Source organism: Dipodomys merriami, unplaced genomic scaffold, assembly GCF_024711535.1.
Source record: "Dipodomys merriami isolate MVZ:Mamm:240054 unplaced genomic scaffold, mDipMer1.0.p SCAF_1, whole genome shotgun sequence".
NCBI classification, from domain to species: domain Eukaryota; kingdom Metazoa; phylum Chordata; class Mammalia; order Rodentia; family Heteromyidae; genus Dipodomys; species Dipodomys merriami.
The window spans coordinates 7,880,892-7,904,178 of NW_027202270.1; the positions used below are offsets into that span (position 1 = coordinate 7,880,892).

Here is a 23,287-nt window from a genome sequence, read left to right on the forward strand (position 1 = left end):
GAAAAGATGCTAAGAATCCTTTATTGCTTGTTTACACACAGTGGAACATTCTTATGGTTCTAGCATGGCACGGAGCCACCAGGTTCTGTTGCGTTTGTGTGCAAACGTTCTATGCCATCTGAATGACTCCCAGAATCAGCAAATCTCCCTGCCCACAGGAAAAAGTGTCCCTAATGGTGCTTCTCCCTTTGGCCTCCCCGTCTCTGTTTCCGCCCATCTCTGTTGTTGAGCGGCGGCTGGAGCTGGAGCTTGTTGGTGAGGTATATATGTCTCCAGCCCTGGTCCTTGGCCAGGGCTCTCATGTCAGGCGTGATGGGGAAAGAGGCCGACTGGACTATCTGCTCCCATAACTTGTCCGACATGCACAGCTGTGGGCAGAAAGAGCCAGATGTGATTAGAGCACATGGTGCTTCAGATGTTTTCACTTAACATAGTAGCTAGCAAGTTCCTGCTGCCTACAGGACAGACACTGAAAGATCCCATGTGAAAGACAAAAGTGCCAGACACAGGAGTTTTTTTCTGACTCTTCGTTTAGGAAAGACACAAATACATAAACATCTATAGTCGATCTCATTCAGGATAGGAGAGACCAGCAGGCACAGAAAGTATGGCCACACAGCATGCATTTATCACCCACACAACAGAAGCTGACAACAATCTGTCTCCCCACCACCACCACCCCAGTGCTGGTGGGGACATTGGTAAGTTGTGCCATTTTATTAATCATGAGTTTTGTTTGGTTGATATCTGCAGTGCTGTGGATCAAAGCTAGGATCCTGCATGTGTGGGGTGAATGCTCTACCACTGAGTCACCCCAAGTATCCCTGGTGGAGACTTTCTTCCTGAATCCTGGGCTTGCAAAGTTGACAGCTTCGTTCACTAGGAGCTACTAGGGTAAACTACAGCAAAGGAAGAAAGTAGCCCTGGATTGTACCACTACCACCACCACCACCCAGGTCTAGAATATTCCATCCACAAGTTTTGCCCCAAGTTCTCTACATGTGGGACATGGCAACAAGCACCAGAGAAGAACAAAGGATTCTGTCTTGTCTAGGAACAGGGAAAGGCATGCTTGTGCAAGACGACTTCAGGGAGGTGCTTTCTGGGACTGGGGCCTCTATCAAGGATCACAAAGTTAGAGTTTGCCAAGACCTCTCTAGCCCTAGGCGATTTTGCAGGACAAGATTGGGTCCTCCTGCCATGTTCTAAGCTACAAAAATTCAGCTTCCACTTATCCAGGGTTTCAACTTTTCAGCCAACAACATTAATTATGTCAGCTATTCTTGTTAACCTTCTGCTAGTAAATGCTAGCAAATGGAGAAAGCTGGGGCTGGGGCTGTAGCTCCAGTGGTCAATCTCTTGCCTTAAGTATTGATTACATTTATTTGTTACCTCCAACGTTCGTAAGGTAAGTGGAGGCAAGAATGTGAATATCCACAGGTGCTAGGGTATTTGGTGTCACATGGTGGCAACCCCAGGTAATACAGACAGGTGCTTTTAGAAGGATTCCACATGGGTCAAGGAGGTACAATGTCCTGGCTCCAATTACCTGTGCCAATGGAGGAAGTTAATCACCAGCCTCATTTCCCTTGCATCTCTTCTATTCTGTGGTTGTCACATGTGAAAATCCAGAAGTGGAGAGAGAGTGAAGCACAGTTGGGGACATTAGGTAGCTCACAGTTCTTTTGTACTCGTGGTATCAGGGCCCATTCTGGATCCTTCCTCTGTAGGGACATGCCTAAGTCACCCAGGTAGCTGGCATCTTTTACACGCAGACATAAATAGATCAATAAGCAAGAAGCTCAGAGGCCCCTCCGAGAGTATGAATCGAGATCAGCTAGTTATGGATTAGGGCAGATATCCCTGTTTAGGGGAACAGAGAGAGCCTACTGTACAGACAGAAAGAAAATCAGGTTGACCTATTTTTATCCCTTAAAATTCCTTTTTAGGGGCAATGCTACTACGTGAATATTAGAAGTAAATAGGCCTGATTAAAAAGAAAAACTCCGATTCCACAATGCTGAATCCAATTGCACTCTATTCAGAGAGAGAGATAGAGAGAGATGAGAGAGAGAGAGACAGAGAGACAGAGAGAGACAGAGAGAAGAGGCTGGGAACGTGACTTGGTGGAATGCCACATATACAATATCACATACACAGAAAAAAGCTGAAAGTGGCACTGTAACTCAAGTGGTAGAGTGTTAGCCTTGAGCAAAAGAAGCTCAGGGACAGTGCCCAGAACCTGAGTTCAAGCTCCAGAACTGGCAAGAAAGAAAGGAAAGAAGAAAGAAAGAAAGGAAAGAAGAAAGAAAGAAAGAAGAAGGAAAGAAAGAAAGAAGGAAAGAAAGGAGGGAGGGAGGGAGGGAGGAAAGAAAGGAAAAACAAGAAAGAAGGTAGGGAGGGAGAGTGGAGAGATGGGGGGAAGGGGAGGGGAGGGGTGTTAGGGATTTTAGCCCTGAACCTCTAAAGAAACATGAATTGTGACAAAGAGAGAGAAAGGCCCTGGCTTTTTCTAAAGCCAGGCTAAAACTGCTGTCAAGAAGCAGTATAGGCTGGGTGTTAAGGTGTATGCCTGTCATCCTGGCCCCTGGGAGTCTGAGGAGGAAGAATCATAAATTCAAAGCCAGTTCAGGAAGCATAGGAAGACCTTGTCTCAAAATATTGGGCAAAGGGGAGCTGGGGTTGTGGCTTGAGTGGTATGAGTGTGCAAGGCCCAGAGTTCAAATCCCAATATTGCTGGATCAAAAAGCACCACTATGAGTAGAAGGACTGTGTGGGGCATGTGCAGATGGGGGAAGTAGACAGATTGTAGACATTGAAGGATCCATGTGGTTAATGAGTTACATCAGGAGAATTAGGGAACAAGAATTAAGGATGAGCTTTTTGGCCTGAGCAATATTACTTATGCTGATGATGGGAAATAATGAGACTTGGAGAAGAAAGCATGTGAGTAGCCCATGTATGGGAGAAAATCGAGGTCTGATTTTGATGTGTTAGAAGCTGAGATAGCTGTAATACAGCTAAGTGAACCTATTGGCCACACAATGAGATAAAAAGGAAGGGCAGCAAGGGAGCAATCTGGGCCTAGAAACAGTTAGAAAAGCTTAAACCATGTGGGCCAGATGTAGTAGGAGATGCCTTTAAACAAGCTATCAGAAGGCAAAGGTTAGGAGGATAGCAGTCCCAGGACAGCCTGTGTAAAATACATAAGATTCTATCTCAAAACCCAAGAGAGGCAAATGGACTGAGGTTGTGCTCAAGTATTTGCCAAGCAAGGATGAAGCCCTAAATTAAATTCCTGGTACTGAAGCTAGGTGCCAGTGGTTATGATCCTAACTACTCAGGCTAAGCTCTGAGGATCAAGGTTCAATGACAGCCAGAGCAGACAAATCCAACTAACAAGCAAAGATCTGGAATAAAGGTGTGGCTCATGTGCAGGCTAAAAGCACCAACCTTGAATGAAAAAGCCAAGCAAGAACCCCCAGTTTCAAAAAAATTCCCTGTAAGGAGTAGAGAGGAAATAAAGACCAGTAAGTGCCTCATGCTTGTAATCAAAAGGCTGAAATTGGAGGATTGCAGTTTTTACTAGCCTGGGCAAGGAAGTCCATGAGACTCTTAGCTCCAATTAACCACCAAAAAGCTGAAAGTAGAGATGTGATTCAAGTGGTAGAGTAATAACCTTGAACAAAAAGCTCAGTAACGGGCTCAGGCCGTGAGTTCAAGCCCAGGACCAGTATGTGTGCATGCATGCGTGCGTTCGCGCGCACACATAGAGTCCCTGGAATATATGTACTTAATAAACAGGAAATGGTCATTGAACAGCCTGTTCCTATACTTATTCTATTACAGGACTAGAAAACAAGGCCCTGTAAGCAGTTAGCCCCCACATGGACATTCTGCTGCTATGATCAGGAATCTGGAGAGGTCCGAACAGCCAATAATAGTTCACAGGATGGAAAATTAGAAGTCTATTACACATACAATTACATCATTGAGCCATATATTTGTAGACAAAGACTAATATGACTGATTAATTCATGTTCCCTGAATTAACACCAGAGGAAGTACTTCTCTTTTCCAGTTTGTCATTTAGATGAATTTAAGAACCCAATTGTCTATCCTTAATCTATTCAAGCAGACATTTCTTTAGAACCTAAATTTGCCACACAAGATAATACTGAAAAAGGCAGATTCAGAGAGCCAAGTGGCTCACACCTGTAATCATAGCTCAGATCTCAGGAGGCTCAGATCTGAGGATTATAGTTTGAAGCCTGCCTGGCAGGAAAGCACCTGAGAGACTCATCTCCAATTAACTACCAAAAAAAAAGCCAGAAGTGGAGCTGTGGCTCAAATGGTAGAACGCTAGCCTTAAGCACAAAAAAGCTCAAGGACAATGCCCAGATCCTGAATTCAAACCCAAGATCAACATGGGAAAAAAAAAAAAAAAGAGGAAGATTCAGTTAAAGAATTACAACATCTGCTATAAGGATAGAATGAAATGTGAATGAAACAGCCTACATGTCAGCTGCATTTAAAGCCTTGTAGCAATTGTAATGCTGATCCTCCTTTCAGAGAAGTTTCTAGATCGTAGGCAGCAGACTGAAGACAACTGGACTCACCAGTACAGTCCATTCCAGATGTTTTAGTGAGACCAGCTCTGGCCAGTGCATGCCCTATGGGCTGCAACAGCACTGTCCTTAAGGGGTGAAGCTAAGCTTTCAGAGACCAAGCTGGGTGGCTGGCCTGGTGCCCCATGAAAGCCTGACTGTCCTGCACTCTGGGACCCTGGCTGTCCTTCCACGCTATAACCCCTCCTGTGCACAAGGAATCAAATGTCCTCCTCCAGCTGTCTGAGGGAGAACTGAATGTGTCCACAGCTACCCCTGATGATAGCCATCACAGTACTTCTTCTGGCCAGCCCCAGCCTCTCAGAACCTAAGCGACCCCCATCCCAAAGAGCCAAATGTCCCACTCACCCAACCCCTGCCAGGCCTTTGCTCTGTCCTGCACTGTTCTCACAAGTCTTCACTTCTTCCTGGGGCAGGGGAAGAAAGCCACAAGCCTCAGCTCTACTTCCCCAAGACCCACCCTGGCTTTTGAACAGGAAGGGATTGGCACACTACTTTGCTACCATTAAATTCTGTAGTTCTTGAATAGGAAAAACAAATGAACTACAAAGAGACATGAATAGTGTCATAAAGCAAAGCTGCTTATGATCCTTTCCACATAAACATCAAGGCAACAACCATTACAGATCTGGACCTCCTTCAATATAGCTGCACTCTAACATGAATGTGAATGACCATCTCATTATTAGCACAATATACTTCAGGATATCTATGTGTCTTGTATAACAGAGATGATGGGAGAAAACAAGGTTTGAGGGTCAAGGAAAGAACTTCAAAACAGCTAAAGTCTCAACTAGCATTATGTCCATTTATGACAACACAATTTAGTCTGAAATTGTCTTGTTTCATAAATTGGTCTATAAATTACTCCCATCTAAGATTCCCAAGCCCTGAGGTTCTTTGGCCTGGCAGTTGCAGATTGAAATCACAAGGCATCCATCCAAGTGGGCTCTACCCATTTTGATTCAAATGGCTCATCATGGACCCAGCACCCCCTGGTAGTAGGGTACAAAGTTAACATACAGGAACCATGAGAGGTCCAAAGAACTAGTAGGTGAAACTTCTCCTTTTACAAATGGCGAAACAAGACTCAGAGAAGATAAGTGTTTCATAAGGCTTGTGGTGAGGAGCAACTAGGACTGCAGCTTTCTGGTCATCACTGCTGTGCAAGTGAAGATGAAAACTCAGCCTGGGGGATGGGGACATGGCAGTGGTACTAGTCCAGCAAATAACTGAGTTCAAACCTAGTACTACAGAGGGAGGGAAGGCAAGGAAGGAAAGAAGGAGAAAGGGGTGGGAAGGAGAGAGAAGGAAGGAGGGAAGGAAAGAAGGAGGGAGGAAGGGAAGAAAGGAAAAATGAAAGAAGGAAGGAGGGGAGGAAGGAAGAGGGAAAGAAGAGAGGGAGAGAGAAAGGAAAGAAAAAAGAGAGGGAGGGAGGGTTTGCCATTCAGATTAGCCAAACTCTGAGAGACATTTCCTTGTTTATGCAAAAACTATAACCATCAAGCCTTTCAAATCTTCATTTCCTCATCCCTGGTACCATCCACAGGACTGGGTCAACATGGAGTTAGAGAAAGAAAAGGTGGCCTGGTGACCCTGATTGCTGGTGGCATTGTGCTAAATGGATATCTGTCCTCTACTGAGAGCTAACACTACATGCACTCCAAGGCCAGTCCTGTTCATCCCAGAGACCCACCGAATCAGTGTCTTATATTACCCTATGTGTCCAAGGTACAGAGATTATATGACCAAGGGTGATATGTCTGCCAGCAACTAGAAAATACAATTTTTAAACATTTCTAATCTCATCATTATGAAGGAAATCAATATCCTTTTTCAAAAATACAAACAAAATAGTGCTTTGCCACTTGTGCTATGCCCCAGCCCTAGACTTAGTAAAGTTATTGCAACATACAACCACAATATACTGGGAGCTGACTCTGTGCCAGACATGCTGTTAAACAGTCAGCCTTGAGAGAAAAAGCTAAGTGTAACCTCGAGATCCTGGGGTTAAGTCTCAGTACTGGTAGGCACGTGCACATGTGCATACATGCACTTGTGCACACATATACACAAGAAAAATTCTTTATATCATCCTTACTTTTCCTATTTTATCTAGGATTATAAATCAGAAAGATAAAGCTGATCTGCTGAGAACGAAACTCTGTATAAACCATTTTCAGAAAAGATATTGGAAAAGTGTAAAGTCAAAAAAGTTTTTGTTCAGGGCTGTATTTTGCAGGCTCAGGAGCTCTGGTTTCTAACCACACAAGAGATCTGAGCATTGCAGTTTGAAGCCAGGCTGGCCAGGAAAGTCCATGTTACTCTTCTCTCCAATTAACCACCAAAAAAAAAAAAAAAAGCCAGAAATGGAGCTGTGGTGGAGTGCTAGCCTTGAGCATAAAAGTGTAGGGACAGTGTCGGGTCTTGAATTCAATTCCCAGGGCGCACACACATGCACATATACACACACAAACGCAAGTATAAAAAATGGGCTTGGTTTGAAGAAACTAATGTATAGAAAGTGGGTATAAGGCTGGGAAGGTGGCTTAGTGGTAGAGCGCTTGCTTTGCATGCTTGAGGCCCTGGGTTCAATTCCTCAGTACCACATAAGCAGAAAAAGAAAAAAAAAGCCAGAAGTGGCACTGTGGCTCAAGTGGTAGAGTGCTAGCTAGCCTTGAGCTGAAGAGCTGAGGGACAGCACCCAGGCCCAGAGTTCAGGCCCCACGACCGGGAAGGAAGGAAGGAAGGAAGGAAGGAAGGAAGGAAGGAAGGAAGGAAGGAAGGAAGGAAGGAAGGAAGGAAGGAAGGAAGGAAGGAAGGAAGGAAGGAAGGAAGGAAGGAAGGAAGGAAGGAAGGAAGGAAGGAAGGAAGGAAGGAAGGAAGGAAGGAAGGAAGGAAGGAAAAAAAGAAAGAGAAAGAAAGAGAGAGAGAGTATAGGGGGGAATTAAAGAGTTAAAAATCTGAACTACATGCTCCCTTAATCTAGGAGGATCCAGGAAACAGGCTGTCCTTGATGAAGAAAAAACTCCCTCAGATCAGAAAGAGTTGCCCATGGACATAAATAATCTGGCAATAAACTTGTCCTCAGATTGAAATATAAGCAGTTAAATGAAAGTAATTTGCAGAGGGACATCACAGGTAAATGGAGCTCAGATATAACTTGGCTTGATAATAGGAATGAATGGAAAAACCCATCAACCTGGAGCCGTGTTCCATCTTCTAATAATTCTGTTCCTCAAAGGCACTGAGGGCAGAAATCAGCCACCTAGAGAAACCTGACTTTATTTTATTGACTGATTGGTTATTTATTTTTGCAATGTGTATAGTAGCCATTTTGTTCTCTATAATCAGGAGCACAGAACTTTTTTTCTGCCAAGGGCCATTTGAATAGTTAAAATACACCATTCAAAGGCCACACAAAATTATCAGTACAGGCAGAAGAGGCCAGGCCAGTAAGAAGTTGTAAGAGAGTTTTGAAGGCCCTGTATGGTCCACAGGCTAGACATTCCCCACTGGTGAATGTAAACACATCATCTTGAAAACTTCAACTATACACAATAAAGTTTCCTTTACTTTCTCCTTTCTTTCTTTTCCTTTTTGTTTTAGCCATCACTCTCCATCACTGTCTTCCCTCTCCCCCTGGTCCTTTCAAAGTCCCACAGTTATAATCAACTTCTATATACATGTGTATGCATACATGTGTGTATATTTTTTATATTCATTAAAGAGTTTGATCTAACTTCTGAGATCTGGAGGATCATAGTTCAAACCCAGCCTGGTTAGAAAAGTTTGAAAAACTCTGTCTCCAAAATAACTAGCAAGAAAACAGGGCTGGAAGCAAGGCTCAAGTGGAACTGTACCAGCCAAGCAATCAGGCTGAGTGTATAGAAGGCCCTGAGTAGAGAACTCTGAAGCTGAGCTGTATGACCAGGAAAAGGTTAAGAGGTTGACAGGCCGCCTCATCAGTATTCATAAGGCTGAGAACTGGATCTTGGAAAGGCTGAAACAGATAAAGCAGAATGGATATCTAAGTTATATCTAAGTTGGAGCCAGTTATTAGGGAGCCAGTTATTCAATATGTGCACAGACTCTGTTTCACGTCAATGATTGTTATAACAAAATAGATTGATGTCTTGTTTTCTGCATGTACCTATCTATGGTAACCTTCCCTGTACTAAACTAAATAAATAGGTTTGCTTATGGGAATCCAGTGTTCAAGAGCTGGTTAGCCTTGTCTCTGCTGGTCCCCACATGCTTAACTCTTTCTCTCTGTTCTTTGGCTCCAGTATCCTGTCGTGCTGTGCCGGATTGGGGAGAGCAACACCCCTGAGTTCAAGCTCCAGTACTGTAATTGGCCTACAATTATTTTTGTCTCTAGTTCACTTTTGCTTGCATCTTTGTCTGGTTTAGGGATGAATGGAACACTGGGAGAAGTCTGATTTTAGGAGGAAGTTGTGGAATAGTTTCACATCTGTTCTAAATTCAAGGCAGGATGTTGTGAGCAGATGTAAAACATGGAGGATAGGTAACTATTCAGTGTAAGAAGTGAATATCGCCAGGCGCCAGTGACTTATGCCTGTAATCCTAGCTACTCGGGAGGCTGAGATCTGAGGGTCATGGTTCAAAGCCAACCCAGGCAGGAAAATTTCCATGAGACACTTATCTCCAATTAACCGCCAAAAAGAAGAGGAGGAGGAGGAGGGCTGGGAATGTGACTTAATGGCAGAGGGCTTGCCTAGCATGCATGAAGCCCTGGGTTCTACTCCTCAGTACCACATACAAAGGAAAAGCTGTAAGTGGTGCTGTGGCTCAAGTGGTAGAGTGCTAGCCTTAAGCAAAAGAAGCTCAGGGACAGTGCCTAGGCCCCGAGTTCAAGGCCCAGAATTGGCAAAGAAAGAAAAAAAAAAAAGAAGAGGAAGAGGAGAAAAGGGATGAGGAGGAAGAGGAGAACTAGTAGAAGTGAACATTGCTAGACTGCAGTAATTGCTGGTACTTGTTGAAACCTCCCACTTCCTTTCAGGAGCAAAACCAAGACCTGCCAGCAATTTCTCTTTCTGGTCTATTGTGGAGTTTGAACACAGGGCCTGGGTGCTGTCCCTGAGCTCTTTTGCTCAAGGATAGCAATCTATTACTTTGAGCCACAGTGCCACTTCTGGTTTTTGAGTGGTTAATTGGAAATAAGAGACTCACAGACTTTCCTGCCCAGTTTGGCTTTGAACTTCAATCCTTAGATCTCAGTCTCCTGAGTAGCTAAAATTACAGGTGTGAGCCACCCATACGTATCTATATCTTTTTTATTATTCTGAGAATACACAGGGCAGATTCCATAGACTTAAAAGAACAGACTGTTACCTTTGCAAACCTGTGTGATGTCTGAGAAAGCCTGCCAACATCTTCTAGGTCCAGGTAAGAAATGATACTCAGGAGCAATTTGTCTGAGAGCCGCTCAAGGAAGTCGAATTTACCTCCACACAAATTGGAGACATAGTCCAATATTTTTCCACCAAATATTAAGGCGATTTGGACTGTAAGTCAAAGAAACCAACAAACCAACATGGTTGTTTATCATGCACAGTAACAATGATACTATAATAACCAGTGGGAAGGAAGCTTCAATGCACTTGGTTCCAAGAGTGCTGTGAACTTGCAGTCACTCGTATTGTCACCTAGCTGGTTCTGGAACCAAGGACCGGAAGAGTGTTGCTGCTGCTGTTGTTTTGGTGATGGTAGTGGCACTTGAACTCAGGACCTCCAGCTGTCCCTTGTTTGCGGCTGGTGCTCTACACTTGAGCCACACATCCACTAAAAGCTTTTTGCAGATTATTGGGAGATTGGTCCCTCAGATTTGTTGGCTGTGGCTGGCTTTGAACTAAGACCCTTAGGTCTCAGCCTCCTAAGTAGCTAGGAATACAGATGTGGTCACTGGAGCCTGGCAGGTGTGATGTTTTAGAGATATCTGTCTTCAACTGATGTTGGATACAACTTCAATTACTTGCTTTTTGGTTGCCAATCACTTGAGAGAAAAAGTGTTGACACCAGGCTTTACTGGAAAGCTGAAGGACCAAGAGATGGAGAAGTGGCCTGACAAAACCCATCTGTTCCCACCCCATCCTGGGGGGAGCAGAAAGTTGTTTTTGGAAGGTTGAGGACAGTGATCATCTATAGATAGGTCTGTCCTGGCATAGGCAGCTGGAAGGAAGTTAAAACCTCTGGGTGGAGAATGGCATGCAAATGAGCAGAGGTTGCTGGATGTTGGTGGCTTATGCCTGTAATCCTAGCTACTCAAGAGGCTTAGATCTGAGGATCTCAGTTCAAAGCCAGCCTGAGTAGGAAAGATAATGAGACTCTTATCTCCAATTAACCACCAAAAAGCCAGAAGTAGAGCTGTGACTCAGGTGGTAAAGCACTAGCCTTGAGCACAAAGATCAGGGACAGCACCTAAGGCCTTCCCTGAGTTCAAGTCCCAGGACCAGCACCAAAAAAAAATGGGAGGGAGCATAGTTACTCTGGGTCAAGAAAGCAGAGTACTAACTCACATAGCAAGATTCTTGAATTCCTACATCTGAAACAACAAAGGTTTATATATACTTTGATAGATACCTAGTTATATGCATGCAAGAGTAAAGGCAAGCAAGATGCCAATATCTCAGGCCTGTAATCCTAGCTACTCAAGAGGAAGAGATCTGAGGATTGTGGTTCAAAGACAGCCCAGGAAGGCAAGTCCATGAAATGCTTATCTCCAATTAATCCCAGAAAAAGCTGTAATTGGTGCTGTAGCTCAAGTAATAGAGTGCTAATCTTGAGCAAAAAAAAAAAAAAAGGAGCTCAGAGATAGCCCCTAAGCCCAGAGTTCAAGGCCCAGGACCAGCAAAAACAAAACAAAACAACAACAACAAAAAATCCTTATGCTGATAGAAACGGTACATCAAAGCACAACTGACACACACACACACAGAAATTTTCCATTACAAATCCCCACTGCTAATTTGTTCTATCACATAATCCTAGGTGATAAGAGTGAACACAGGTGTCTGGCTACTTCCTGCTGAATGGCAGGAGGTGGGTGGTACAGAAGGAGACAACAAGGTATAGTAGAAATTAATTTGTTGATTACAAGTTCTCTATCTAGTTTGCCTCCCTGGGCTCTGATTGGAGTGGAATTTTCCCTTTTTTTGTTCCATATCCTTTTCTATGTTCTCTCATATCCTAGCATTGGCTTTCAGCCTGTCTCTCTTCATGAGTCCTATGCAAATAGTTCCTGCTAGGACATAAGGAGCTTTTGCAGTTGGGGCTTAGCAACTGGATGGGAGTCAGTATGATTGAAGAGGAAAAGTGCCTCAAGTCCTGACAAATGTGTCAGTAGCCCAGAAGCACCAGACTCAAGGACATGGAAACCTACACTAACCAGTTTCCCTGGCCCTGCTGCATGTTCCAGCAGCAAAAAAGCCCAAATACAGCTAGGCATATGGGTTCCAGCTACACCAAAGCTGTGGCAGGAAGTTCCTGTGGACTCACAAGTTCCGGGACCAGCCTGGACAACTTAGTGAGACCCTGATAAAGAAAAGAAAGCAGAACCCAAACCGCCAGGGTTTCACCTACTGGACAGGGGATACTGACTCAAGAGGCAGGAAGTAAGTCCCCAGTAGATCCAAGTGCTCACTGCTGTGGTTAACAACAGTATTTGTGGCAAGTACTTTCACATAAATGTACTCATTTGTTTCAATATCCTTGTGAAATAGAGGGGAGGAGTCTACCCTGCCTTCCCAGGGCAGACCTTACAATTGTCCTAATTTCACAAATGAGATTCAGAAACAATGTGACCTAGTGATTCACAGGGAAATACTGACATTGTCAGGAGTAAGTCAAAAAGTTCAACAATTGGGCTGCAATGGCTCATACCTGTAATCCTAGCTACTGTGGAGGCTGAGATCTGAGGATCAAGTTTGAAGCCAGTCAGGGCAGGGAAGTCTGTGAGACCCTTACCTCCAATTAACCGCCAAAAAGCCAGAAGTAGAGCTGTGGCTCAAATGGATCACTAGCCTTGAGCACAAAAGCTCAGGGACAGCACCAGTCCCTGAGTTCAACCCCCCCCTTACGACTCCCCCAACACCTCAACAGCATTCTATTATGTAATGTTATAGGGAACAGCTCTGCTTGTCTGTTTGGTTTTATAGTCTGTGGAGTGATCCCAGGGCCTCACATGCTAGGCAAGTGCTATATCACTGAGCTACATTCCTCTGTCAGATATTAAAAGAAATGAGGCAGCCGGGCACTGGTAGCTCATGCCTATAATCCTAGCTACTCAAGAAGCTGAGATCTGAGGATTGCGGTTCGAAGCCAGCCCAGGCAGGAAAGTCCATGAGACTCTAATCTCCAATAAACCACCAGAAAACCAGAAGTGGTGCTGTGACTCAAGTGGTAGAGTGCTAGCCTTGAGCTGAAGAGCTGAGGGACAGTGCTCAGGCCCAGAGTTCAAGCCCCATGACCAATAAAAATAACAACAAAAAGAAATGAAGCAGGTGAGATGACCCTCCTGTGTCAGCCCCCTGAGTGCACCAGCATGCCTACCACCATGCCCAGCTCAAGGAAACATTTCAAAAATTACATTTACAAGCCAGGTGCTGGTGACTCACACCTATAATCCTAGTTACTCCGGCAGAAAAACATGGAAATGGACTTGTGGCTCAAGTGATTGAGCACCAGCCTTGAGCAAATATACTCAGGGATAGTACACAGGCTCTGGCATACACATGCACATGCACACACACGCGTGCGAGCGCACACACACACACACAATTTACATGTATATGTTGTAACTTCATTATAGAATTCACATGTTGCCAAGCGCTAGTGGCTCACAAATGTAATCCTAGCAAGTACTCAGGAGGCTGAGATCTGAGGATAGAGGTTCAAAGCTAGTCTGGGCAGGAAAGCCCTTGAGACTCTTATCTCCAATTACACACAGAAAAATCCAGAAGTGGTACTGTGGCTCAAGTGGTAGAGTGCTAGAGTTGAGCAAAAGAGCTCAGGGGCAGTGCCAAGGCCCAGAGTTCAAGCCCCAGGGCTGGCAAAGAAGAGAAAAGAAAAGAAAAGAAAAGAAAGAAAGGAAGGAAGGAAGGAAGAAAGAAAGAGAGAAAGAAAAGAAAGAAAGAAGAGAAAGAAAAAAGAAAGAAAGAAAGAAAAGAATTCACATATTAACCTAGAATCTTTAAGATTTTTTTTCCAAAAGAAATTTCAGGATATGTTAACAATGTTTTGTTTTTAAGAATCCAACAATCTGTTATATTTAAGAAACAGAATTATATATCAGTACCTCCAATGATTCCTTTTTCTGATACTTTCTGTCAAAGAAATCTGTCACTGGAGCTCGGGATAACTTGGTAGAGTATTTGGCTAGCATGTAACAAGACCCTAGCTTTCATACAGAGCATCACAAATAAGCCAACAAAAACTATCCTACTTATGAAGGTTTGTTTGTTTTTTGTTTTTGTTTTTTTTTTTTTGCCAGTTCTTGGGGCTCAAACTCAGGGCCTGGGCACTGTCCCTGAGCTTCTTTTGCTCAAGGCTAGCACTCTACCACTTGAGCTACAACATCACTTCTGGCTTTTTCTGTTCATGTAGTACTGAAGAATGGAAGGTCTGCCCTGGGAAGGTGGGGCAGACTCCATCCTCCTCTGGCTAGGTCTCTACCCAGTATCCAGGTAACTGGCACACCTGGAGACAGTCACTCCTTACAGTTCCCTTCTCACCTTGCAGATGGGAATTCTCTAGAAAGTCTTCGTGGGTTTCTTTTGTTTCTCCAGGTTTGGCTGACCGAAACTCACTCCTTAGAGAGATCTTCCACCATCTAAAGATTAACTGGAATTGAAGAGAAGGTGCTAGAAGTTAAAACTGATTCCAATCCTGATGGCTGTGTTGTTTTTTGGTTGTTTTGGGGCAGTGTACTGAGGTTTGAACTCAGGGCTTCATGCTTGCTAGGCAAGCACTTTACTACTAAGTCATACCTCCAGCCCTTTTATGAACTGGTTATTTTGAAATAAGGTCTCATTTTTTGCCCTGAGCTGGTACCTGGACTGTGATCTGCCTATTTTAGGCTTCCTTTCATAGCTGGGATTACAAGTATACATCACCACTCCTAGATTTTTTTCCACTAAAATAGAATCAGACTTTTCTGCCCAGGTTGTGGATCTCAGCCTCCCACATAGCTGTGATGACAGGCATGTGAAAACATGCCCCAGCCACTGGTTGAAAGGAGTCTTGCATGTATGCCTAGGCTGACCTCAAACCAAGATCCTCCTGGTTTCGGCTTCTCAAAAAGTTAATATTATAAACATGAGCCCCCAGGACCTGGCTGCTTTGGGGATTTTGAAAGATGATTGTTGTACACTGTTAGGTTCCCAACATCAGCGATAACTTTGCAATTAGAACTAACATTTGGACATCAATGAACATTTTTCTTAGAGATTGTGTTAAAAAAAATCATACCGTTGCTGGTTGCTGGTGGCTCATACCTGTAATTCTAGCTAGTTGAGGAGACTGAAATCTGAGGATCACCATTTGAAGCGAGCCCATGCAGGAAAGTCTGCGAGACTCTTATCTCCAATAAACTACTCAGAAAAAGCCTAAGTGGCACTGTGGCTCAAATTGTAGAGTGCTAGGCTTAAGCACAGAGAAGCTTGGGTACAGAGCCCAGGCCCTTGAATTTAAGCCCTAGGACTGGCAAAAAAAAATCATAATTTTAAGCTAGGCACTGGTGGCTCACATCTATAATCCTAGCTACTTAGGAGGCTGAGATCTGAGGATCACGGTAAAGCCAGTTCAGGCATGAATCTATGAGATTTGTCTCCACTTCTAGTGGAGTACTAGTCTTGAGCCTAAAAGCTCAGGGACAGCACCAAGGCCCTGAGTTCAAGCCCCAGTACTGGCACAATAATAATAGTAATAATAATAATAATAATAATAATAATTGAAAGAACCTGAAAAAATCTAACAGGTTACCAAGTGGAGTGGCACATGCCTGTAGCACTAGGTGTTTGAAAGGCTGATGCAGGAAGAACTTTGAATCCAGGAGTTCAAAGTCAGGCTAGGCAACATAGCAAGACTCCCAGATAGCTAGCTAGCTAGCTAACTAGCTAGATCAGGTCATTTGATAATATTATATAGTGCCAAATGTTTATCTGTTTTCTTGAAAAATCTCTAAGAATAGAGACACCATCACTTGGGGAGCCAATTCCAAAGTAACTGGTTGGCTCCTGTCCATCCTTTCTGGTCAACAGGCCAGACAAGATGATGGATAACTTTCCCACAGGAAGTGTCAGTTACAGCCACAGAGTCAGGAAAAGGACCATTATGCTTAATTTGATGTATGAAAATGTGTCATACACGGGACATTTCTCAGCAATGGGTCTGCAGAGAATGTGTTTGCCTACTCAGTGAGCTTTCTTTCTTTTTTTAATGAGAGTCACTGCACTAATTTCCTAACATTAATCTGTTCATGAGACCATAGCCCTTGTGACCTAATCTCATCAAAGCCCTCACTCCTCCCACGGCTGCACGGAGGAGTGCCAGGTGACATGCTCACACTGCAGCACCCTTCTCACCTGCAATGCTACCTGGGAACAACATGACAAATAATAACTAAAATGTTGCAGTGATTTTGGGAACCAAAAGACAGGTTCAGATACACAATCAGTGACTACATTTTACAGTATTCTTTCATTTTTAGATAGGATTACAGTGAGATGTAGACACATTCCCAAGCTGGGTGGTGATAGAGTGCTTGCCTAGCATGCATGAAGCCCTGGGTTCGATTCCTCAGTAACACATAAACAGAAAAAGCTGGAAGTGGCTCTGTAGCTCAAGTGGTAGAGTGCTAACCTTGAACCAAAAAAGCTCAGGGACAGTTCCCAGGCCCTGAGTTCAAGCCCCAGGATTGGCAGAAAAAAAAAGACCCAGCCATTACACTCTTCATCTAAAGAGGGTTCTCTTTTTGGTAGAACTTACTTTTTCTCTTTTCTTCCTAACAGACAAAACCTCATATCCATTTGATTCCTGATAAGATTTCCTAAGGGCTTATTTTTTTTTCCTGGTTGTGGGGCCTGAACTCTAGGCCTGGGCACTGTCCCTCAGCACTTCAGCTCAGGGCTAGTGCTCTACCACTTGAGCCACAGCACCACTTCTGGCTTTTTCTGCTTATGTAGTGCTGAGGAATTGAACCCAAGGCCTCATGCAGGCAAGGCAAGCACTCTACCACTGAGCCACCTTCCCAACCCCTCAATTTTTTTTATTGTGAAAATGCCATACAGAGGGGTTACAATTACATGGGCAATCAATTATATATATATATATAACCATGACCTATTTTAATTCTCTTACATGGGTATAAGCTTTCTGCAACAAGGTTGTACCTCTACCTTGTGGCTCCAAGGTGGTGACAGTGCCTCAGTACAGGTGGTCCTAGCATATCAAGATAAGCCCCTATTAGGATTCTGCACTAAGAATCCTGGGTATGTGGAAATAAGAGCCACTGTCATCTCTTCAACCTACCCGAAGCTTAAAATACATTTGTCCTGCTATAAAAGCCACCAATCATGAGTCTTATCCCAAGACCAGATTTTTATAAAACATATATACTGTTGTGCTCATTATGCAACCTAACATAGAGCCCAGGAATGCACACACTATGGTGTGCACCTCCTTGCCTCATTCCCATGGGAGCAGGTGTGGTTTAAACAGATGCACTTGGTGTGACAAAGGCAGGAAGGTAAAGAGTGCACCACACTCCAGGCTTTTGAATAGGATTCATTCAACACTTAGGGACTGTTCTCTTCATTTAGTTGGTGGCAGGAGCCATCCCAGAAACAAGGCCATTTCCTAAAAGCATAGGATCTCAATCCAGAATGGAGTGATATCAAAGTGGCTCTCCATTGGTTGAGACTGGCTTTGGGGGTTGAGGACTGAAGTGAAACATCAACACACACCCCTAGGGCTCATGGGAGTTTTGTTTCTTTAAGGCAAACCTCATCCCCATGGTATATGCTTAAGCTCTGTGCCGACTTCATAGTGATGTCAACTAGCAAGCCTCATGGCCTCCTACTGAAATATATCTAGAAGCCAGGTGGCTCATGCTTGTAATTCTAGCTGCTCAGGAGGCTGAGATCTGAGGAATGCAGTTCAAAGCCAGCCCAGTCAGGAAAGTCCATGAGACTCTTCTCTCCAATTAACCATCAAATAGCCAGAAGTGGAGCTATGGCTTAAATGGTAGAGTTCAAGCCCCAGGACCAGCTTAAAAAATCCAAAATAAAACAAACAAACCCATTTGTGGTCATAGGGCTTGAACTCAGGGCCCGGGGTACTATCCCTGAGCTCTTTTACTCAAGGTTAGTGCTCTACCACTTTGAGCCACAGCACCAGTTCCAATTTTCTGGTGGTTAATTGGAGATCAGGTTCTCATGGACTTTCTGGCCTGGACTGGCTATGAACCATGACCCTCAAATCTCAACCTCCTGAGTAGCTAGGATTTTAGGCGTGAGCCACTGACACATGGTTCATAGTTTTATTTCTGTTCCTTTGAGGTTATTTTTGTTAGTTCTTGTTTTTGCTTGTTATCTGAGATAGTCTCACTGTGTAGATCAGGCTGGCCTTGGATGCATGACCTTCCTGCTTCAGTCCCCTCACCCAATAGTGTGGTTTCTTTCATGCTCACTCCACATGTAATGTTTCTGCTTTCCTATCTTCCTAGCTACAAAATGAACACCTACTTCTGAATGCCAACATTGGCGCCTATCTCACAGTTAAAATAACCATTAAAAGCTTTACTATGTTTATGGAAATTGGGTTTGAACCTATTCATGCCCTAAACAGTTCATTACTCAGCAAGATTTACTTTCTGTGTGTACTGTGTGCCAGTACTAGGGCTTGAAATCCAGGTCTCAAACTCTCTACTTTTTCTGCTCATGGTTGGCACACTATCACTTGAACTGCAGTTCTGCTTCCTGCCTTTTGGTGGTTAACTGGAGACAGAGTTTCTCAGTCTTTGCTATCCTTTGTTGGTTTTGAACCTCAATGATCAGATTTTAGCCTCCTGAGTAGCTAAGATTACAGACATAAGCCACTAGCACCTAGCACTCAGTGTCTGTGATCCTACATCCTCTAAATGGATTAAATGTGTCATCCTCATCAAAATGACAAGAAACTCTAATATTCATTGTTCATAATAAGAGAAGGAATGATGCCAACCCACAAATCATCTGTATTTGGCATGTTAAGTCACTGGGTTTTGTACTGATCACATGATAGAAGTGATTCAGCTGCTTGAAAGGTCACAGTATTTCATTCATCCCACATTTCACAACCAGGTACAAGCAGACAAAAAGCTCCGCCCCTACAGGAGGAGGTTAAAGGGAGATGGACAGTATACAAAACAAGTAAATAGGGTGGGAAGGTGGCTCAGTGGTAGAGCACTTGCCTTGCATGCCTGAGGCCCTGGGTTCGATTCCTCAGCACCATATAAGCAAAAGAAAAAAGCTGGAAGTGGTGCTGTGGCTCAAGTGGTAGAGCACTAGCCTTGAGCTGAAGAACCGAGGGACAGTGCCCAGGCCCAGAGTTCAGGCCCCACAACCGGACCCAAAAAAAAAACAAAAAACAAGTAAATATATTTAACAGTATGACAGATGGTGGCAAATGCTGTGAAGAAAAATAAAGTAGATGTGATAGCACATGCATTTAGGAGGTTAAGGCAGAAAGGTTTTTTGACTTGGAGGCCAGCCTGAGTTACATAATGAGATCCCTATTCAAAACAAAACAAAAATTAGAATAAAACAAAAATGAAGATAAGAAGTGCTGTGCAGGGCTGGGAAGGTGGCTCAGTGGTAGAGTGCTTGCCTTGCATGCATGAAGCCCTGGGTTTGATTCCTCAGCACCACATAAGCAGAAAAAGCCGGAAGTGGCACTGTGGCTCAAGTGGTAGAGCACTAGCCTTGAGCTGAAGAGCTGAGGGACAGTGCCCAGGCCCAGAGTTCAAGTCCCAGGACCAACCAACCAAAAAAAAAAAAAGTACTGTGTAGAAATGAGAATCTTTCCCTTGCTCCCTCCCTCCCACTCTCTCCCTCTCTTTTTTTCTTCCTTCTCTCTCTCTCTCTCTCTCTCTCTCTCTCTCTCTCTCTCTCTCTCTCTCTCTCTCTCTTTCTCTCTCTCTCTGTGTCTCTGTCGTCTCTCTCTCTCTCTCTCTCTCTCTCTCTCTCTCTCTCTCTCTCTCTCTCTTTTGCTGGTCCTCCTGGAGCTTGAACTCAGGGCCTGGGTACTGTCCATGTGCTTTTTTTGCTTAAGATTAGCACTCTACCACTTGACCTGAAACTCTATTTCTGGCTTTTTTGGTAGATAATTGGAGATAAGAGTCTCATAGGCTTTCCTGTTTTGGCTGGCTTTGAACCTCAATCCTCAGATTTCAGCCTCCTGAGTAGCTAGGATTTACAGCTATGAGCTACTAGTGCTTGGCTGAAATTTTCATTTTTAATAGGATTGCAAAGCCAACAAAGTTAAGCAGTTCTATTTTATATATGGACTTCTTTATGTAAACTTCCATCTAATTTTGCTCATTTTTTTTCAGACCCAGTCAGCACCTTCTCTATTCTTTTCTAAAAAAGCACAGTACCCAAAGACCTTGTCTTGGACTACACCATACCTGTTGTCCAACAGGCAATGATTCTTCCTGATCAAACATTTCTTTCTCCCACAATGCGCTGGGTTCTGGTTCAACCAATAAAAAGAGGGCAAAGTCCAGGGATATGAGAGGATCACTGTATTATAAAATCTCCCTTGGAGAAGACTCCCTTGGATTCCTCTTCTAATGAAGAGCTTGCTATTTTCATGGCTTCCTATCATTTTCAAATAAACTTACTCTGTTTTTCTTAAATATCTTCCTGTCTTTTTATTCTTTAAATGAATCAGTACTCCTAGACAGTATCAACATCCTACTATCTGCTGAAAGGACCAAAAATCACGTGTTTTCCACTACCACCTCAGTTCCTGTAATCCCTCCCCAGCCCCCCCACCTCCCCCCCACACTTTCCCCACCCCTGCAAACAGCCCTTAAAAATCCTTGCTTGTCTTGGATACTCTACCACAGATCCATGCCTCCATCCTAGCTTTTTGCTGTCTTTTTTTTTTTTTTGTCACAGTCATGGGGCTTAAACTCTGGGCCTGGGTGCTGTCCCTCAGCTCTTCAACTCAAGGTGAGTGTTCTACCACTTGAGCCACAGCACCATTTCCAGTTTTCTGGTGGTTAACTGGAGATAAGAGTCTCATGGACTTTCCTACCCAAGCTGGCTTTGAACTGTGATCCTCAGATCTCAGCCTCCTGAGTAGTAGGATTATGGGGGTGAGCCACCTGGTGCCCGGCTTTGCTGGTTATTTGGTGTATAAAAAGTCTCAAGACTTTCTGTCTTGGCTAGTTTACAGTGGTGATCTCTTAATTATCTAGGACTGCAGTCATAGGCCTCTGGCATCCAGCCTTCTTTGGAGAATTCTTTTGCCTGTTTGAGAAATGGAAGAAGCCCCCCAGACCTAACAAGAGTGGTCTGGGCTCTTTAGAAGCCAAGTGGTGCTGAAGCAGGATAGATCGGGAAAATGAAGCATGGGACACAGCAGCCAGAAGCTCAGAGACAAACACTGTATTGTGAGCGGTTTTGTTAAAAACACAGAAGCATTATCTCCTTTGCTTTAAGCCTTTCACTCCCTCTGAAGGTGCAATAGTTTAAAAGAAAGAACAAAAAAAAAAGAAGAGAAACTCTCTCCCTCTGACCTTGTTTGCTTGCCCAAAATAATGTACTCTGCACACTAACCAAGGATATCTGAAAGAATGACACTTATCCTGAAAAAGAAAACACACATTTGGGAAAATGACTCCTCCTGGCACAAAACATGTTTAAAGTACTTATCTCAAAGACAGACACCTGTTTGGAAGGGAGCATGTGGCAGAATCCAGCCTTTTTTTGAAAGGATGCCCCAATTTCAATAACCCAAGTTTACTGAGCAGGCCAACCCCCAAATCTCTCCTCCAGTTGATAAACAGTTTAATAGCAAGAATGCCCAAATGTACCAGATGTCAAATCAAAAAAGAGCCCTTGCCAGGTGCCGGTGGCTCACACCTGTAATCCTAGCTACTTAGGAGGCTGAGTTGAGGATCACAGTTCAAAGCCAACCCAGATAAGGAAAGTCTGTGAGACTCTTATCTCCAATAAACCACTAGAAAACCAGAAGTGGCACTGTGGCTCAAGTGGTAGAGCGCTCGCCTTGAGCCGAAGAGCTGAGGGATAGCGCCCAAACCCAGAGTTCAAGCTCCACGACCAACCAAAAAAAAAAAGAAAAAGAGCCCTTATCCCAAGGTGAATTCGAGTGAACCCTAACCTATGTCTTTCATCATAAATACCCATGATATTAAATCACTTGTATGTACGTGTTATCAGATGCGCCCGCATCCCTGTCTGGATTGTATACTATTTCTCTATCTTTGTTTTGTTTTACTAATAAACTTTTTTTTTTGGTCAGTCATGGGACTTGAACTCTGGGCCTGGGCGCTGTCCCTCAGCTCTTCAGCTCAAGGCTAGCACTCTACCCCTTGAGCCACAGTGCCACTTCCAATTCTTTTTTGTTTATGTGTTACTGAGGAATCGAACCCAGGGCCTCATGCATGCAAGGCAAGCACTCTACCACTGAGTTACCTTCCCAGCACCTACTAATAAACTGTTTTGGTCTCTACCTCAATGTGTCCTCAAATTCTTTTTCATGACAACATCAAAACCTTGGTGCTGAAGATCACCTGTCAACCATCTGATCACAGTGAGACACAGGAGCTAATAAAGTTTTTGCTTGTTCCCTAAACATGTCCAATGTAGCTCTGGCAAGAACACAGGTGATATAGCAAAGCCTAAGGCTAGCTTGCTTATGGGGAAAATAATGGGGTTTACAGCATTGGTACCCTAACCCCTGGGATTAGCTAGGCATTGGTGGCTATAGTCCTTAGTTACTCAGGAGGCTGAGAGTTGACGATCTTGGCAAAAAGCCATCCAGGGCAGAAAAGAGACTCTAATCTCCAATTAACCAACAAAACACCAAAAGTGGAAGTGTGGTTCAAGTGGTAGAGTACTACCCCTTAGAGACAGACAAAGCACACAACCTCTGAACTCATGCCCTGGTTCAGGCACCAAAACAACAGCAGCAACAACAAAAACCCTGGGATTGCTTCTTGCTAAGCTGCAGATTATAAAAGAGAAGAGCAAAGAAACCAGTATGAATCCTCTTCAAATACTCTATATTCAATGCACTTTTTCTATAGCTAGCCCGTTGGACTCCCTGGTCTGGTGCCTCTAGGACAAGCAGCCAGGGTATCTTCCAGGTAGAAACTGTCCATATGTTCAATAAAGGGTTGAAGGAAGATCCACAGCCTTTGTCTTGGCTGAATTTTGTCCTCTGATCACTATTTGAATCACTTTCTCCTTCCCAGAAAGCCCTGCAGGCTTACACCCTAAGACAGAAGCTAAGTTGCTCAGCAACCCCCAAAGCAGGGACAATCATCTGACAAGGCCCTAATTACTCCCTCAAACATTCCCTGATCCCCTGGCGCCAGAAGAGCCTGGAAGAAGCAGATCTGTGGTAAT

At 43.9% G+C, this 23,287-nt stretch overlaps 1 protein-coding gene across 2 annotated transcripts in view; it reads right to left on the bottom strand.

Moving 5' to 3' along the window:
• Fbxo36 (F-box protein 36) overlaps positions 1 to 23,287 on the bottom strand; it is a 63,766-nt gene continuing 40,479 nt past the window's right edge. Inside the window, exons 2-5 of one of the 2 annotated variants that reach the window (XM_070015422.1) lie at positions 14,381 to 14,489; positions 9,984 to 10,156; positions 1,550 to 1,605; positions 288 to 368 (exon numbers count right to left, since the gene is read on the bottom strand). In XM_070015422.1, the coding sequence (XP_069871523.1) occupies positions 335 to 368; positions 1,550 to 1,605; positions 9,984 to 10,156; positions 14,381 to 14,489 (372 nt within the window). In that variant the 3' untranslated portion in view covers positions 288 to 334. Of the gene's footprint in view, positions 369 to 1,549; positions 1,606 to 9,983; positions 10,157 to 14,380; positions 14,490 to 23,287 lie in introns of both variants that reach the window. The other variant, XM_070015415.1, reaches the window with a different exon arrangement.